Source organism: Trachemys scripta, chromosome 8 (assembly GCF_013100865.1).
Source record: "Trachemys scripta elegans isolate TJP31775 chromosome 8, CAS_Tse_1.0, whole genome shotgun sequence".
Classification (NCBI taxonomy): Eukaryota; Metazoa; Chordata; order Testudines; family Emydidae; genus Trachemys; species Trachemys scripta.
Genome location: NC_048305.1, coordinates 52,451,259 through 52,471,018, shown reverse-complemented (window position 1 = coordinate 52,471,018; position 19,760 = coordinate 52,451,259). Strand labels below are relative to the sequence as shown.

Genomic DNA, 19,760 nt, shown 5'->3' with positions numbered 1-19,760 from the left:
AACAAAACTGACTGGTGGGACACAAGCTTTACTCACACACAGAGCCAACCAAAGAGGAACCAGGAAAGTTAACAGTAATGACCTGTCATCTAACAACCATGTTTCACATTCAGCCTCAAACAGCAATGAGTTGAATGACCTCAGTAGTCACAGCTCTGCCAAAGTAAGCTGAACTGAAGCCCCTCATTCAGTCTGAGGAGTTTTACTATAGGCATTTCTTAAGTTTCAATCATTGTATCAGTTAATCAATACATTAAACTCAGATGCTAGTTAGAATTACGAGAGACTGAACTTCCATTCACTATTATTGTGTGTCTTGCTGATGCGAGGAGATTCTGCAGTTTATCTGTCTTGTGGGCAATAAAATTTTGGTTTTTAGTACAGATCATTGTTTTCATAGGTATAATCTGCTTCTTTCCTTAACTGCTACCTTAATAAAGATAATTCAGGACCTTCCTAAGTATTCTACCCTCTATTTCTATGCCTATCTTTAATACTGAGGTAGTGAAACTGCCATACCTGCATTTCCTGCGCAACAGGGAGCTGAGAAGTTTCCTCTAGCAAAGTGTGTTCCAGCAACAGTTTGGAATAGGTTTCCTGTAGTCGCCTAGCTGCTGAAGGTTCAGAAGTTGGCATGTTCTTTGCCTTAGCAAAAGCCTCTCTCTGTTTCTTGTAAAGCTCTTGAAGTCGTTTGTTCTTCCGCTCTGTTGCCTCTTTCTGTGCCTTCTTCTCTTCATTCTGCCTCCTCTTCCTCTCCTCTTGCTGTCTAATAATGTACTGGCGAACCTCATCTGTGTCATAGTGACGTTTCTTGGAGATAACTTGAGGTTCTTCACTAGCAGCTAACTTGTCTGGTTTCCTTTTTGTTGGACTGTGGCTCCTGGCACCTTGTGTAGGCAGTGCAGATTTCTGACTGTGCCTTTCCCCATCTTTCTCTTGCTTTGTACTTGGAATCACTGAGTCCAACTGCAGATCATCAAGAATTCCACGTATCTCTATGGGCAGAAAGTCCTTATTTAAGGAGGTATGGTCTTCATCTTGTTTACTATCTGGAAGAGTAGAGTCCAATTTCTTCAGGTTACTCTCAGACTGTACTTTACTCCTTGACCATTCAGAACTTCTTGGACAGGTTTTGTGGGTAACATCCAGTCTGGTATCTGATCCTGTCCTTCCAATAGGGCCTGCTAAAGAATGAAAGGTGTCAGATGCTACATCTAAACATTTTGAATGGGAAAGAAAGGTGGGGAGGGGAGATTTTCTTTGTTTCAAACCAATCACATAAAAATGGTCAATAACTGAAGAGCATAAAAAGTAAGGAGATGAACTAGTATTCTCTTGTCAGTTCCACTTGAAAGAGAAAACATCCTGTTTTATATATCAAAAGCACTGTACTAAAAAGCTTTGATATATAAAGCAAAGATCTGGGAAGTAGAAGCCACCACTGAAATATCTGTAAAAATTGTAATGCACCAAGCAGAGCCAATGATGTCCAAAGCTCTTATATATATTAGTACTAATTAGAAATGGATAGGCTGTAGCCAGGACACTGCTACCAAAATGCACATATTTTAATAGTTTCCATTAACACTACTATAGTTAAGGATCTATCAGTTTATAATTAAATCCCTTCCATACAGCTTTACAAATATGCTGTAAAGTTTGTTTCAGAATGAAACTAGACATTGGGCAAAGAAATGATTACAAGTGCAATTTTTCTTCCAAATTTGATGTGAAATGTGTACATTGTTAGAATACCCAAAGAATCTTGCAAGTTTTATAGTCTTTTCTTTACAGTTTTTGAAATCAAAATGGCCACATTAAATTGTATGGACCATAGTGTCAATCCATATAGAGCTATATGAGCTATCATATTAATCTTAAGTAAAAATATAGATTTGCCACATTGGATTGGACTATAGCCATTAAGACCAAAGGTGGCCAAAATTTGCTGCTTCAAAGGAAAGAAGAATTCTTGTAATACACTATTACAACCCTCTAACATTGGAAAAAACCCTTCTTGATCTCTACAGTGAATTGTGTGTCATGAAGCTTTGGAATTACTCTTCTCTTAACACCATAACTATAAATGTGAAAATCTGAGAGTTCAAGAATTTTGTTTTTGCTATAAGATGCATATCAGAATTTACCTCCAAGTTTACAACCAGGATTCTTAACTATCGCAAGGGTTACAAAAATGTATAACTGATCCATAATAAAACACAACTGCAGATCTTAGACTACACCCCTAGGCTTATCTATACACACAAGTTTCACCGGTTTTAATTTTAGGTGTAATGTTGCACCAAATTAGCTAAACCACTGCAACTTTGTGTGAACACTTACATCAGTACACAAAGTTGCAAACTGGTGCAACACCACTCTTTTTTAATTCAAAACACAGATGAATTTTCTTCCAAATTTGCAGAAACCCTCTTTGCCTTAAAAGCAAAAAACAAACAAAAAACCCCACACCTGGTTACTTATCTTACGGTATCTGTGGCTCTCCAAGATGTTTTCGTCTGTGCGGATCCCACTCCAGGTGCCCAACGCAGAGCCTTGATCTTTGGAAAAAGCAGTGTCCACTGGGGCCGGGTGCCTGCATCCTGAATGTCCTCACACTCTCCCTTGTCCCTTCCCCACACATAAGGGCATATAGGGCATAGCAGCTGCAACTCTCCCTCAGTTCCCTGGCTAATTCAGAGAACTCCAAAAAAGTGGGGAATCGAAGTTGGATCGTGGAGTGGGATCCACACAGATAATGACATCTTGAAAAAGCAGTTACTATAAAGGTAAATAACCACTTTTTCTTAATCAAACATATCCATGTGGATCCCACTCCAAGTGACTGATAAGCAGTGCCCCATCTGGAGGTGGTATAAAGGAGTCTGAACTGCCACTAAAGAATGGTTATAATACCGCAGTCCTGAACTTGGCATCTGATCCTGCAGTCAGATCAAGGGAGCCCTCAAGGGGTGCATGTAGCAGACTTGCAAATGTCAGATATGGAGAGGTTTCTGAAACAAGAAAAGGAAGCAGTTTATGCTCCAGTGGAATATGCTTTAACCTTTGAAGGAAGAGGTATCTCAGCCATACAGTAGCAAACTGATGCACTGAGTAACCCATTTTGATACTCTCTGGGAGGAGATGATTTAGCTCTTCAGGTCACTGGAGAAAAGGCAATAAAAAGACTGGAAGACAGTCAAAGGATTTGTCCTGAAAGGGTAGTATAATAAAGCCCTTGAAACATCAAGGCCTGGAGTTTCTTCTCCCTGGGAACAAAATGGAGTTTAGGAAAGAAAATAGGTAAATTGATGGACCAGTTTAAATTAAATCCGGACATTAGAAAAACCTCAGATGAGGTGTCAACATCATCTTGCCTCTGCAAAACGTGGTGTAAGGAAGATCAACCACAAGAGCGTGGAGTTTGCTGATCTTACTGGCCGATGTGATGGGATTAAAAAGACTGTCAAGAGAATGAGAGATGGTGGAAAGAGCATACTAAAAGGTGCTCCAAGAGTGGTATCATGAGGTTTGCAAGGATGATATTAAGATTCCATGCAGGAGAGAGTTCTCTGACTATAGGGTAAGTATGCAGCAACCCCTTTAGAAATCTGGATACCATAGGATAAAAAAAAATGAATATGACTGGACAAGTGCATGACATGCAGCGAATGCTGCACGGCTGATTGTAATGTAATTGAAAAAAGTCCAGAATGTTTCAAATATATGATATAGTCAAGGATCTTTCGTATAGAAGCTTTCAGCAAGTCAAAGTTGTGCTGAGCTACTCAAGTTGAAATTTTTTTTCCATTTATAGGAAAAAGGCCTCCTCGTGGAGGGATTTCTGCTTTGGAATAGGATCTTGTAGAGAGCTGTCTCAGTCAGCAGCACTCAACAAGCCTACATCCAGACTATCTGATACAGTGACCCTTGGCCTTGATGTAGTATCTGACCTTGATCTTGCAATACTAGGCTTGGCAGGATTAAATTTTAATTGCTAACTATTGGTAAACGTTAATTTTCAGCTGACACACTGAAATCAATGAAAAAAATATCAATCAGTAACAGCCAGTGTGCCTACTGGGATCGGATATCACCAGCCCTGCAACCATGAAGGGAGCACCCTGCAGCCAGTCCCCTGCACCCCTGCTGTCACAGGAGTACATGAGTGGATAAGAGACAGCGGAGCTGCAGAGGGCTCCCTGAGCTGCCTCAGGGTTGGTGACACCCGATACCTACAGGCACAAGGCACAGAAAGAGGCTGAGGTCCTGGCATGGCAGAGCAGAGACCCCTGACCAGGGCTGCAAGGAGGAGGAGCCCCCAACAGCAGGGGAGGTCACCCCACTGCTGAATGGCTCCTGCAACAGTGCAGGGAGCCATCTGCAGCCCACTATCATGGACCCACTCCCTCTCACCAGCTGGGAATGCCGGGGGTCTCTGGTCTGCCCATCCAGGATTGCAGCCATCTCTGCACCGTGTCCCTGCAGGGATTGGGTGTCCGTGGCCATGCAGGGAGACCTCTGCTGCTCCACTGTCACAGGAGTGAGGTGCCATGATAGTGCAGTTGAAGAGGGCTCTCTGGATGGCCACGGGGCCAGTGACACCCGATCCCTGAAGGAACAAAAAGTGTCAGGGAGGCTGCAGTTGTCACAGAATCATAGGTTTCAGAGTAGCAGCCGTGTTAGTCTGTATCCGCAAATAGAACAGGAGTACTTGTGGCACCTTGGAGACTAACAAATTTATTAGAGCATAAGCTTTCGTGGACTACAGCCCACTTCTTCGGATGCATATAGAGTGGAATAAATATTGAGGATATATATATATATATATACACACACACACACACACATATACAGAGAGCATGAACAGGTGGGAGTTGTCTTACCAACTCTGAGAGGCCAATTAAGTAACAGAAAAAAAACTTTTGAAGTGATAATCAAGATAGCCCAGTACAGACAGTTTGATAAGAAGTGTGAGAATACTTACAAGGGGAGATAGATTCAATGTTTGTAATGGCTCAGCCATTCCCAGTCCTTATTCAATTCTGAGTTGATTGTGTCTAGTTTGCATATCAATTCCAGTTCAGCAGTCTCTTGTTGGAGTCTGTTTTTGAAGTTTTTCTGTTGTAAGATAGCCACCCGCAGGTCTGACATTGAATGGCCAGACAGGTTAAAGTGTTCTCCCACTGGTTTTTGAGTATTATGATTCCTGATGTCAGATTTGTGTCCATTAATTCTTTTGCGTAGAGACTGTCCGGTTTGGCCAATGTACATGGCAGAGGGGCATTGCTGGCACATGATGGCATATATCACATTGGTAGATGTGCAGGTGAACGAGCCCCTGATGGTATGGCTGATGTGATTAGGTCCTATGATGATGTCACTTGAATAGATATGTGGACAGAGTTGGCATCGGGCTCTGTTACAAGGATAGGTTCCTGGATCAGTGGTTTTGTTCAGTGATGTGTGGTTGCTGGTGAGTATTTGCTTTAGGTCGGGGGCGCTGTCTGTAAGCGAGGACAGGTCTGTCTCTCAAGATCTGTGAGAGTAAAGGATCATCTTTCAGGATAGGTTGTAGATCTCTGATGATGCGCTGGAGAGGTTTTAGTTGGGGGCTGAAGGCGGCAGCTAGTGGTGTTCTGTTATTTTCTTTGTTGGGCCTGTCTTGTAGGAGGTGACTTCTGGGTACTCGTCTGGCTCTGTCAATCTGTTTTTCACTTCAGCAGGTGGGTATTGTAGTTTTAAGAATGCTTGATAGAGATCTTGTAGGTGCTTGTCTCTATCTGAGGGCTTGGAGCAAATGCGGTTATATCTTAGAGCTTGGCTGTAGACAATGGATCATGTGGTGTGTCCTGGATGGAAGCTGGAGGCATGTAGGTAAGTATAGCGGTCAGTACGTTTCCGGTATAGGGTGGTATTTATGTGACCATCGCTTATTAGCACAGTAGTGTCCAGGAAATGGACCGCTTGTGTGGATTGATCTAGGCTGAGGTTGATGGTGGGATGGAAATTATTGAAATCATGGTGGAATTCCTCAAGGGCTTCTTTTCCATGGGTCCAGATGATGAAGATGTCATCAATGTAGCGCAAGTAGAGTAGGGGCGTTAGGGAACGAGAGCTAAGGAAGCGTTGTTCTAAGTCAGCCATAAAAATGTTGGCATACTGTGGAGCCATGCGGGTACCCATAGCAGTGCCGCTGACTTGAAGGTATAAGTTGTCCCCAAATCTGAAATGGTTGTGGGTGAGGACAAAGTCACAAAGCTCATCCACCAGGTGTGCTGTAGCCTCATCAAGGATACAGTTCCTGACAGCTTGTAGTCCATCTTTGTGTGGAATATTGGTGTAGAGGGCTTCTACGTACATAGTGGCCAGGATGGTGTTTTCTGGAAGATCACCGATGGATTGTAGTTTCCTCAGGAAGTCAGTGGTGTCTCGAAGATAGCTGGGAGTGCTGGTAGCGTAGGGTCTGAGGAGAGAGTCCACATAACCAGACAAGCTTGATGTTAGGGTGCCAATGCCTGAGATGATGAGGCGTCCAGGATTTCCAGGTTTATGGATCTTGGGTAGCAAATAGAATACCCCTGGTCAGGGTTCTAGGCATGTGTCAGTACAGATTTGTTCCTGTGCTTTGTCAGGGAGTTTTTTTTAGCAGATGGTGTAGTTTCTTTAGGTAATCCTCAGTGGGATCAGAGGATAATGGCCTGTAGAATGTGGTGTTAGAGAGCTGTCTAGCAGCCTCTTGGTCATATTCCAATTTATTCATGATGACAACAGCACCTCCTTTGTCAACCTTTTTGATTATGATGATTATGATAGAATCATAGAATATCAGGGTTGGAAGGGACCTCAGGAGGTCATCTAGTCCAACCCCCTGCTGAAAGCAGGACCAATCCCCAGAAAGATATTTACCCCAGTACCCTAAATGGCCCCCTCAAGGATTGAACTCTCAACCCTGGGTTTAGTAGGCCAATGGTCAAACCCCTGAGCTATCCCTCCCCCCAGTGGAAGAGACCCCCCGGCCAGGATTGCAAGGATGAGGACAAGCTCCTGGCTATGGGGGAAGCCACTGCACTGCTGAGAATTTCCTGTCTGGGAATGGCTCCCACACTCCCAGCTGGTGAGTGGGGCTGGGGAGACTTAATCCTGACAGGCATAAGGTGTGAGAAAGACTGCGGTCCTGACCCAGCAGAGCAGAGACCCCCGGCCAGAACTGCAAGGAGGAGTCCTCTCCCCAGTCGCAGAGGAAGTCACCCAGCTGCTGAATGATTTCATCCCCTGGCTGGAGCCATGCAGCAGCGGGGTGATCTCCCCCACAGCCGAGAACCTGTCCTTCTTGAGGCTCTGGAGGTCTCTGCTATGCCCTTCTTGGACCCCCGCCTTTCCTGTACCTTGTGACTGCTGGGATTCACTATCACCAGTCCCAGGGTTGTGCAGAGAGCACTCTGCAGCTCTGCTGTCATGGACCTGCTCATTTACTCACTAGTCAGGAGCATGGACGCTGTCCCCGGACAGGAACTGTTCAGCTGCAGGGTGGCCTCCCCCATGGCCAAGGGCTTGTTGTCCTCCTTACAGTCCTGGCTGCAGAGGGCTCTGCTCTACCCGGCCAGGGTGACCGCCCCCCCCTCCCCCGCTCCCCCTCCGCACCACATCTTGGGCCCTAGTGTCTTGGGCCCCTCAGCAGCTTATCACTGTCAGCACTGTCCTAACTCTAACTTCAACCTTCCCCCACAACCATAAAAATAAAAATAGTTAATAGAAAAATATCTTTAAAATAAAAATGTATATAAATCATCTAAATTAGAAAAAACAAAAATTGAGTTCTGCCAAGCCCAACTATATTTGGGCAGTCTGGAAGTGGAATGGGAGGCTAAGCAGATGTCTGGGGAAGGTCTATCAACCAGAACTGTATTGACTTGTATGGGACCATCAGGACTAATGAGAGAGACTGTCTCATCTGATCTTGCATGTCATTCTGGGAATCATGGGAATTGGTGAGAATGCGTATATGAGACCTTGATCCAACAGTATGAGACTGGAATCTTGCCTCCCCAGAATAAAGGCTGGACATTTCAGATGATCTTTGGTGACAAACAAGTCTATGACAGGATTTCCCCTCTAGTGAAAAAAATCAGCTTGATAAAGCTCTTCAGAGACCACTCGTAGTTTGTGATGAATTGTGTGTTTAGTAGTCTGCTAAACTTTGCTGACTCCTGCGAGATGGAGACATGTTACCTGGGTTGTTGGCACAATGTCCATAACTCGATAGCTTCTTGACATGGGGGTGATAAGCAGGTGCAGATGCACCTGCATATGTGTTGACTGTATGAATCTGTACTGTGGAATTCAATAGGACAGTCTGGAATGCCATGGAAGTTAATTTAATTGCTTGTAGCTTCAGAACATTTATGTGAAGAGTTATTTTCTTTTGAGATCAAATCCTTTGTATCTGGAGGTGGTCCAAGTGATCACACCAACCTGCTCATGTGTCAGTGATCAGCATCTTTGCAGGAGTTAGAGAGAAGAGAACCCATTTTGGAAATTCTTGGGGTTGGACCACCAGTTCAGTGCTGATGGGACCACAGTTCCCATGCTAATTTGATCTCTTGTAGGACAATACACCAACTTTAACCAGGCTTGTAAAGGTGCACGTGAAGTTTGGCAAGAAGCGTCATGTAAGTGCAGAGTGACAGGGCCTAGAAATCCGAGACAACTCCATACCGTGTATGCTGGATTCAATTTAATACTGGTGATTATTGACTGAAGAAACTGAAATCGGTCTTCAGAAAGATATGACATCACCAATTTGGAGTCAGTCAAGACTTCTCTATTAATTCTTTTGCCTGTGATGGGATGGGAGACTATTTGTCGTAGTTCACTAAAAGGCCCATTTGAGTGAACAAGTGAAGGACATAGTTCAAAGCTGCAGTAAGCTTCTGATGGGATAAGCCAATCATCTAGATATGCATAGACATGGATGCCTTGTCTAGCCAGCTTCTGAGGTATCAATGGATGCTGGTAGCAATGTTTTGGATACTAGCTGGGGCTTCCTTAATGATATCTTTCAGCTCCTTTCTGGCATCTTGTGGGAGCCTGGATATGTAAGGAGACACCCTATCCCATACAAGGTAATTACATTTTTCAGATAGGGCCTGTTAATTGACAAATCATAACTGTAGTGAGGCTGATGAATAGGCCATTCTCCGAAATGAGCTCAGTTTCTCGGGATATCGCTCACCTTAGATTTTCAAGCACAGGAGAGACCACCAAAGAACATGGTGTCAGAGGAATATAAAACTGCTCTTACCCCTTTTAGGATAGCTGGCAGTGTTTCTCTGCTCTGTTAGCCATAGGAGATAAAGTAGCTGGTGTTTGCCACAAGGTCTTAGCAAGATCCAGGAGGTCCTTGTTGACAGGTTGTACTATCCTAGCAGGAGCAGATGAGTGCAGAATATCAAAAAGCTTGTGAGATCCTTTTTTTTTACTTTTTCTTTTTAAAGTGATAGACGTTTCAATGTCAAGTGTCTTGGCAATTCTGGGGCACAGGTCCCGAAACTTTTGAAGTCATCAGATTTTAGTACAAGGGTTGAAGAAATAGCTTTGGGTGGGGAAAGAAGACAATGTGTGCCTGAAATGCAAAGGATGTTGCTCCTCAGGTTCTCTGGTGTCTGTTCCTCCTCAGCCACTTGCTCACTCATCTCTCTCAAATGATAGTGATCTGGGCATAGAAGTGGAGGGGAAACAGAGATCTACTCTACTTCCTAGAATGGTAGGAAGGTCTCCTGTATGTCCAGGACCGAGATCCCCGATATGCACAATCCCATGATGGCACACTGTATTGGTAAGACTGGGTCAGATCGGGTTGACCAGGCGACTTGTATGCCTGTGATGGATGTGTGTGTAGGAGCTCTAGAGGAAGAGCTTCTTGTTTGTAGTGATAGAATGATCTGAGGTGAGAAAACTCCTTGCTCGACACAGAAGAAAGAGTGTGCTCCAGTGAGGAGGACAACAAAGAAACAGTCAAGGGACAGTTTGACCTCTGGAGAGATCTTGATGCCAAGAAGTCAAAATTATGCACTGGTGCCAATTATGAAAGTCTTAGTACCAAAAACATCACCGGGCACAAGGTAGTCTCCTCCAGTAAAAAAATCATCAGGCACCGTTAGAAATTCCATAGATGGTGCTGATATTGAAGCTGCCACCTGTGTCAATGCCTGTGCCAATGGTATTGTAAGCACTGGTACCACATGAGGCTAATACTTCTTCAGCACCAAGCTGAAGGTTGAGCCAGCATCACTTACTCCTCCTGTGATGGGCAGAGGCATAGTGATTTGTTCCCTGGAGAACTGATGTTAGGGCCCTTCTTTACAGAAAGATAGGGACTGGTGCCAGGAGCCATGTCTGTCTCTATATTTGGGTCTTTCGTCTCACAGAAGACACTGCACCAGTCTTCAGTGCCAGCATGGACTTTGGTGCCGGAGCCTTGCCTGATGCCAAGGATTTTTTGTTGATATCCATTTTGGGAGTCATGTGTTGAGTAGCAGGGGCACTAGCAGATTAGAACTTAACAGTGGTCGGATCTGTCTTAGAAGTTGATCCTCCATCGTCGGGGTCTGAAGTGACCCTATACACTGTTTGAGGCAGTGAAACTTTATACAGGCTTCCCTGAATTTCCATGTCCTCGTGGAAAAAGGTCCAGCACAGCAAACATCAACCTGGAATGTGGCTCTCACCAAGGCAGAATAAACGGTGGCTGTGGCCAATAATGAGAGGGATTAAGCCATCCAGAAAAGACGTGGTTTCAGTCTGAAGACTTTGAATCTGCCATTTTGGTGCAGAAAGAGGTGCCTTTGCTTTTTTTTAAGAGACAATCCAAACAGAAAAATAAGAAATAAAGAATAACAGAGGGTAAAAAGGGAAAAATTAGCCCTGAGTTAAGGGGAGAAGGAACAATAAGGGGTAGCAGACAAATGCTACTAGTTCTGTCTCACTGCCAGGGCTGGTAAGAGGGAACAGAGGGACTGTACAGCTGCTGTACCCTTTATGCTTTTGAGGTGGGAAAGGGAAGGCACAAGGGCATGGAAGGTGCAGACACAGCTCCAGTGGACACAGCTATTCAAAAAGATTCTGGTCTCACATTCATATACACCTGCAGTGGAATTCACAAGACACAAAGAACTGACAATTTTCAGGCCAAACTAGTTTTCCAAGTCAAAGTCATAAGAGGTAAAAATAGGGCTTTATAACAAAAGCAGATTGAGTTGCAATCTTAACTGCTGCATATTCCCAATAAAGTAGGAGCCTCCACAAATCTTAGAAGTCTGCAAAGTTGTTAAATAAAAAATTAAAACCAACAGAAAAAGCTAGAGTTAAATATAGCACAGCTTACGAGATTTAGTAGCCCTCTCCCTTCCATTTCTGTCACTGGATGTTGCTCTTTTGTGCTGTTGCTCTACTTTAGGTGCTGGACCCAGTATCTTTTTCACTAGCTTTTGTCCATCCCGCCAGGAAGATGTACTTATCAGATGGCCTCCACCTAAACAAAGAGCAAATAATGAAGTACTGCATGTATTTTCCAGTGTATCTTGAATGTACCTAGTACTTAACATAACCCTTCTACTTATTATTACACTAAGAACTATCACTATATTCCAAACAAATGGTGCTACTTCAGTCGCACAACCCAGGCCTAATAAATAGCCTCGAAGCATAAAAGTATATAAAGGCTGAGGTATAATGCTTATTACCGAGGTACAGCACAAAGTAAAAACCCAAAGCATCTTGCAGTAACTTGTATCCCTACAAAAAACTGTAGAAGTAACAGTCCTGTGCTGACCTAAAAGATCTGAAGACAAGTGTTAGTGAAAATAAAGAGACAGAGAATCTGTAGAAGACTGTGAGGTTGAGAAAAGAGGCTGTGTGTCTTGAGTGGGGGGTAGGAAAATGAGAAAGCAGAGCAGAAATAGAATGAGAAATAAAATTTCAAAGTAACGAAAATAAAAGGAGGCCCAGAATGGGGGAGGGGGGGAGGAATGAATGGTTCATTTTTAAGTACTGAGGCTAAATGAGCATTAATTTAGTTTACAGAAAGGACTTTAGAAAGCAATAGCATTTTTAAGAGCAAATTTGCTGCTGAAATAGATGGCTCTTACGAATGTACAAATGTGAATCAACAACAATCCTGAGCTATGCAAATCCACTGGATTCTAGCAAGGACTTCTGTGAAGGGGAAGTTTAAAGGGTTAAGACACTATCTTAATGGTTTATGCATTGCTTAGGAACAGAATGCAGTTATAAAGGGTTACATCACAATTTTTTTTCAAACATGCATTAATATTATTCAATGATCCTATATCAGATCAGAGGCTGGCAGATCTGGCACAAAGGTATCTTCACTGAATGCTTATAAGTTAAACATGTAAATTCATCTGACTAGTTTTTCTTCCCATTAGCTTCCCACACAATATTTAATGATCTTTTGAAGTAAAGCACCAAGATCCTTAGATGAAAAGTATATATATAAGTGCAAAGCAGTACACTAATTATTTAATTTGGGCCATTTATCACTTTAATCTCTGCTGAGAAACACCTAATTTGCAGGTAATTAATAATCAGGTCAATTTGTCTCTCTCTTAGTTGGGATTTCCAACCATATATGTTCATACACTAGAGCAGGCCTGCACAACATGCGGCCCGTGTGGGCTCACTGTGCGGCCCGCGGGGGTTGAGTAGATGGGCTCATTGTGCGGCCCGCGGGGGTGGGGGGGGAGTAGGCAAGCGGCAGGTGAGGGAAGGGGGCTGAGTAGGCGAGCGGGCGGGCAGTGGCGGGGAATGAGTAGGCGAGCCGGGTGGGTGGAGGGCTGAGGAGGCGAGTGGGCGGGCAGTGGCGGGGGGGCAGGTGAACCGGCGAGCCGGAGGGGTGGGGCGCTGAGGAGGCAAGCGAGCAGGCAGTGGCGGGGGGTGAGTAGGCAAGCTGGGTGAGGGGGGCTGAGGAGGCGAGTGGTGAGTCGGTGGCTGACCTGTTCTACTGATCTGGTCTGGCTCCCATCCCCTCTCCCAGGGCCAGCACCAGCAAAACAAGCAGGTGCTTGGGGCGGCACATTTCTAGGGGCGGCATTCTGGTGCCGGCCATCATAGGTGCCGACTCCAGGGCATGGGGAAAAAGTGCCCTCGCCGCCCCAGCTCGCCTCTGCTCTGCCTCCGCCTGCTCCCCTGAGCACGCTGCCGCCGCTTCGCTTTTCCCCTCTCCCTCCCAGGCTTGCCACCCGCTATTTCGCGCAGCAAGGCTGGGAGGGAGGAGAAGCCGAGCGGTGGGCGCTCGGGGGAGGCGGTGGTGGTGGATCGGAGGTGAGCTGGAGCGGGGAGTGGTTTCTCTACCCCCCCCCATTACTTCCTGCGCCCCCCCCACCCTAGTTCACCTTTGCTCTGCCTGCTCCCCTCAATGTGCCGCTGCTCCGCTTCTCCCTCCTCCCTCGCCTGAGAGGGAGGGGGGAGAAACAGAGCGGCGGCACACCCGGGGGAGCAGGCAGAGCGGAGGTGAGCTAGGGTGGGAGGTCACAGGGGACTCGCAGGAAGCAATGGGGGGGGGAGAAATGTGGCATGCGGGGGTAGGAGGTGGTGCTGGGGATTTGGGGAAGGGGTGGAGTTGGGGTGGGGCCGGGGGCAGAAGGGCACGAAAAAGAAAGGGGAGGCGGCCAAAAAATTTTTTGCTTGGGGCGGCAAAAATCCTAGAGCCGGCCCTGTCCTCTCCAAGGGTTGCAGCTGTCTGGAGGTGCCTGCCTTCCTCATTCACACCTCATTCATTCACAGGGCAATTGAATACAAAGTGGGGGGAAGATCTTATTCTACTTCTAGCAAAAAGACATTTTTCTTTTACCTTACTTATACTACCTTAGGGGCCTGCTATAACATATTACCGAGGTTCAATACTGCTGTTTCAGTGGGGCGGCGCTGAGGAAGGAGGGTTTGTTTCCGCGGGGCAGGTGGCGCGCCGGGAGGGGGGGGGGGGGGAGGTAGACCTCTAAGATAAAAGGTTGAAAAGACACCATTTCAGTGGCTACTTATATTGTAAACTATGCAAGTGCTTTATGACCCTGTCACTTGAAATTGAAACAGGTTACCATGAACCTTTTTAAAATAGATGCACCAGCCAAAGTGATTCTCTTGCCCAACTTGCTGCTCTCAATTATTTCTATACCCCTCCACAAAGCCAGAAGGAAGAGCTCATCTTCTATTTCAGGTCAGCTGTCTACACTAAAAGAAGCTAACAAAGCAGAATATGAGCTGCAGTTATTTATAGTACTTGGCTGTGTTATGCATTCTGTTACTGCAGTGACTGAAGGGGGAGGGAACATGATTACAGATATAACATTGAGCCAGCTCTGATGCCTCTCCTCTAAGAATTTCAGCACAAAAACATGAGGAGAATTATGTAGTCCAATACAGAGATAGGTGCAACTGGATAACACCACAAAATCAACATGGTTACTGAGTTCAACTGCCTCTGTGCTACTCCCCCTTTCTGGGCTAATGGTATGGTCACAAATATTTTATGGAAAACTCTTAATTATTTTTCTTTTCAAGGAGACATTTGATTCCATTCTTAATCCAGGCTATCCTTTCAACTTTGTCTGGGAAATCCATCCTCAGATTCCCAAATAAAACCAACTGAAGGTAGCAGCAGCTCTAAAATTCAAGCTACTTTAAAGACGAATCCAAAACACACAACTTCTGTTAGAGTTTTGATAACTCTACTTGCATCTGAAGAAGTGAGGTTCTTACCCAGGAAAGCTTAGGCTCCCAATACTTCTGTTAGTCTTAAAGGTGCCACAGGACCCTCTGTTGCTTTCTACAGATTCAGACTAACACAGCTACCCCTCTGATACTTGACTACTTTCCTATGTTAGGGAGGAGGGTTAGCCATTCACAGTTCCTGAACAACATGAATTCAACAGAGCACAAAGAAACAGCTTATATCTAACATTTACTTTCAATACCAGTTTCAACTATTGGCCATCATCACTAAAATGAGACATTTACACACCGCTCTCCCTAAGTACTATACACTGAGTGCACAAGTTCTATATTGTGCCACATTAACTTTTACTCCCAAAGAGTTTCGGGAACATAAATTTGTATATGGCTTAACTTTATAAGCCTAGTTAAAGAAAAAGGAGCTAACTACAGACCACAGTACATTCTGAGGTTAAATATGCAAAAATAAATGCCTTATGCCTTTTTTAAGCTATGTTAGTATATTGATTGGGTTGATCCTGATGATTGCTTATTTGACATGAAAGTTCAATTCAAAAATAATTTTATCTGAAAGGTTTTCCATTTACTTTTATTACTTATAATACCAAAGATTAGTACAACTTAAAGGAAAAATGTCTCCCTTCATTTTTTTAGTTGGGGTACAGGAAAAGCAATGGAGAAGGAAGTTGTTCCCCTCCACCTCCCAATTCCCTCCACAGACCTGGACCTGTACACAGGAAGGGGGGGGGGGAGAGAAATGAGGAAAAAGGAGAGGGACTCCTCCATTCTATTCCTAATCCATCAGGCCGTAGGAGGATAATGCAACAGGTTCCATTGACCCCACCCCACCTGTTAGCAGTGGAGGCTGATGGCCCCTCCATCATTGCTGGCATCTATCTGTGAGATAGGATAGGCACCAGGAAAGCACCATGCAGCATCCCACTGTGATACTCTGTACCCCAAAGCAACACCCTGGCACCCCCGTATTCACCAGTGTTATAATTGCAGCAAATCTTGTACAAAATGTGTCATGCGAGGTGTTGATGAAAAAGTTATGGTTTGCTGAATACAATTATCCTATTTGTATGCATGTATCATTTTTGTATCTGAAGTTATGAATATTGACTATGTATCTGTATTTCAAATGTGTTTGCTCCTGTGGTAACTCCCACAAGGTAGTTTACATCCAGTTTAGCCAGCACATTGTGAATGGATTATTCAAGTTGATGGGCCATCAGCGAACAGAATATGGGTAATGGCCCCTGCTATGACTCATCGAAGCATGCAAGAGCATGTGACCAGCTTATGTGACACTGGTCTCCATCTTGTGCCTGTACTTTTCCACTAACTGTGCTGGAGGCTTTGTTTGGGACAATTAAGTTCCCTCCACATTGAAGAAGCTCTAAAACGGGAAAGTGACATTATCACTTGGTCTCACTCCCCCCACAATTCAACACCTGGAAACACCCCAGGAACAAAGACTTTGACTGGGAAGCTGGTCCCAGGCTGGAAAGGAGTAGTCCCCAGCCTGTGTATGGAAAATTGGTGAACTGTTTGTACCATCAGGGTGAGACACTGCTTGACTCAAATCCTGTCTAGTTTATAGAACTTAGATTGCGATTTTGTTTTATTTCTTAGGTAATGTACTTTGATCTGTACACTTTTTACTTATCACTTAAAATCTATCTTTCTGTAGTTAATAAATCTGTTTTTTTTATATATATATATATATATTTATATTTTTACCTAGAACAGTGTGTTGTTTGAAGTGTAAAGGGAAATCTGCTCAGGAACAGAGGCTGGTGCATGTCCTCTCCACATTGAGGGAGGGGCGAACTGGATAAATAACTTACACTGGTCAGGCTTCTGACAATGGCAAGATGGTACAGCTGTGGGTTCCTAGGCTTGGGAGCTGGGGGGGAAGTGGCTGGAGCCTGCGTATTGTTGGTCCATAAGTGTCTGGAAAAAGCATTCAAGTAACTCAGTAGGGTGTGTCCCTGCCTGTAAATGTTCGTGTGAGTAGAGGACTAGGAGAGGTCTTCAGCTTGTCACAGCATCACAGTGAGAGAGGGAGCCCAGGCTGGTGAGACAGAGAGCTCAGTGGTATCCCAGTTTCAGGCTGCACCACAGAGAAGTACATCACCCACCTCACACACACACACACACACACACCCCCAGGCTCTTCCACAGAGATGAAAGAAGACAGAGGCAGAAGAGGAGAGCAAGGAAGTTCTGCTGTTGCTACTGGTCTCCAGTGCACTGGTGAATGTCCTCAGACAAACCCTGTGAAATACATATACAATCTTCTGCTGTTTCTGAGAGTTGCACACAGCAGCAGGGAAAAGGTAAATCTTGTAAACAGAAAAAAAAAAAAAAAAAAAAAAAAAATGGTGGGGATACAGGGCTGATATAATATACCAAATCATCTTTAGGACATTTTGTGCAACTGACCAGAGTTCAAGTCAACTGGGTGCCTTTAAACTACATCTTTTTTCACCAGTCTGGGCATAACTAATCTGTGAACATACACATCTAGAAAGAAGATGTCAAGAGTACTACTGTTCACCTGGTTTGGAATCTGGGCTTGATGACCTGGTTAGCTTTTGGACCTTGCGCACTGGTCTGGTTGCTTTCTTCTCCTTGCTTTTCTCAGGGGGTTTCTCTTTCCCTGTTGAATCCTCTGAAAAGCAGACAGTATGTGTGAACTGTTAGTTGATACCCCATGGGAAGGAAAAATAAAACTCAGAAGCAAACCTGCTTCAGCATTTACCCTGATTAAGTGGGGATTAGTCAGAGAATGCAGCATGATCACTCCCTAGGTCATACCCACTCCCTTAGAGTCCAGCAGTTCCATCTGCTATAGAAAGAACTAGGTACATAAGAACCGCCATACTGGGTCAGACCAAAGGTCCATCAAGCCCAGTATCCTGTCCTCTGACAGTGGCCAATGGCAGGTGCCCCAAAAGGAATGAACAGACAGGTTATCATCAAGTGATCCATGCCCTGTCACCCAATCCAAGCTTCTGGCAAACAGAGGCGAGGGACACCATTCCTGCCCATCCTGGCTAATAGCCATTGATGGACCCATCTTCCATGAATCTAACTCCCTTTTGAACCCCGTTATAGTATTGGCGTTCACAACACCCTCTGGCAAGGAGTTCCAGAGGTTGACAATGCGTTGCGTGAAAAAAATACTTTGTGTTTGTTTTAAATCTACTGCCTATTAATTTCATTTGGTGGCCCCTTGTTCTTGTATTATGAGAAGGAGTAAATAACACTTCCTTATTTACCTTCACTATACCACTCATGATTTTATAGACCTCTATCATATCCCCCCTTAGTCACCTGTTTTCCAAGCTGAAAAGTCCCAGCCTTATTAATCTCTCCTCATATGGAAGCCGTTCTATACCCCTAATCATTTTTGTTGCCCTTTTCTGAACCTTTTCCAATTCCAAAATATCTTTTTTGAGATGGGGCGACCACATCCAGGGGCGGCTCTATGTATTTTGCCGCCCCAAGCATGGCAGTCAAGCAGCTTTCGACGGCGCGTCTGTGGGAGGTCCACCGGTCCCACGGCTTTTCGGACCTCCCGCAGGCACGCCGCCGAAGGCTGCCTGACTGCTGCCCTCACAGCAACTGGCAGGCCGCCCCCCGCACGCGCTTGCTGCGCTGGTGCCTGGAGCCGCCCCTGACCACATCTGCATGCAGTATTCAAGGTGTGGGCATAGCATGGATTTATATAGAGGCAATATGATATTTTCTGTCTTATTGTCTATCCCTTTCTTGATGATTCCCAATATTCTGTTCACTTTTTTGACTGCTGCTGCACATTGAGTGGATGTTTTCAGAGAACTATCCACGATGACTCCAAGATCTCTTTCTTGAGTTGGTAAGACAACTCCCACCTGTTCATGCTCTCTGTATGTGTGTATATATTTCTCCTCAATATATGTTTCACTCTATATGCATCCGAAGAAGTGGGCTGTAGCCCACGAAAGCTTATGCTCTAATAAATTTGTTAGTCTCTACGGTGCCACAAGTACTCCTGTTCTTTCTGAGGATACAGACTAACACGGCTGCTACCCTGAAACCTTTCTTAAGTGGTAAGAGCTAATTTAGACCATATATATATATATATATATATATATATATATATACACACACACACACACACACACACACACACAGAGTTAGGATTATGTTTTCCAATGTGCATTACTTTGCATTTATCAACATTAAATTTCATCTGCCATTTTGTTGTCCAGTCACCAACTTTCGAGAGATCCTTTTGTAGCTCTTCACAGTCTGCGTGGGACTTAACTATCTTGAGTAGTTTTGTATCATCTGCAAATTTTGCCAACTCACTGTTTACCCCTTTTTCCAGATCGTTTATGAATATGTTAAATAGGACTGGTCCCAGTACAGATCCCTGGGGGACACCACGATTTACCTCTCTCCATTCTGAAAACTGACCATTTATTCCTACCCTTTGTTTCCTATCTTTTAACCAGTTACCAATCCATGAGAGAACCTTCCCTCTTATCCCATGACTGCTTATTTTGCTTAAGACCCTTTGGTGAGGGACCTTGTCAAAGGCTTTCTGAACATCTAAATACACTATATCCACTGGATCTCCTTTGTCCGCATACTTGTTGACCCCCTCAAAGAATTCTAGTAGATTGGTGAGGCATGATTTCCCTTTACAAAAACCATGTTGACTATTTCCCAACAAATTACGTTCATCTATGTGACTGACAATTTTGTTCTTTACGATAGTTTCAACCAATTTAGTACTGAAATGAGGCTTACTGGCCTGTAGTTGCCAGGGTCCCCTCTGGAGCCCTTTTTAAAAATTGGCAATGCATTAGCTATCCTCCAGTCATTTGGTACAGAAGCTGATTTAAATTATAGGTGACAGATGACAGTTAGTAGTCCTGCTATTTCACATCTGAGTTCCTTCAAAACTCTTGGGTGAATACCATCAGGTCCTGGAGACTTATTACTGTTTA

The 19,760-nt window shown here is 44.5% G+C and overlaps 1 protein-coding gene across 6 annotated transcripts in view; it reads right to left on the bottom strand.

Annotated features, from left to right (window-relative positions):
- Positions 1–19,760, bottom strand: part of CEP350 (centrosomal protein 350) — a 166,158-nt gene that overhangs the window by 98,801 nt on the left and 47,597 nt on the right. For 4 of the 6 annotated variants that reach the window (XM_034778216.1, XM_034778219.1, XM_034778217.1 and 1 more), the window contains exons 8-10: positions 17,318–17,431; positions 11,387–11,533; positions 520–1,184 (exon numbers count right to left, since the gene is read on the bottom strand). In XM_034778216.1, coding sequence (XP_034634107.1) covers positions 520–1,184; positions 11,387–11,533; positions 17,318–17,431 — 926 coding nt within the window. The remainder of the gene's footprint in view (positions 1–519; positions 1,185–11,386; positions 11,534–17,317; positions 17,432–19,760) is intronic. The other 2 variants (XM_034778220.1, XM_034778221.1) reach the window with 2 other exon arrangements.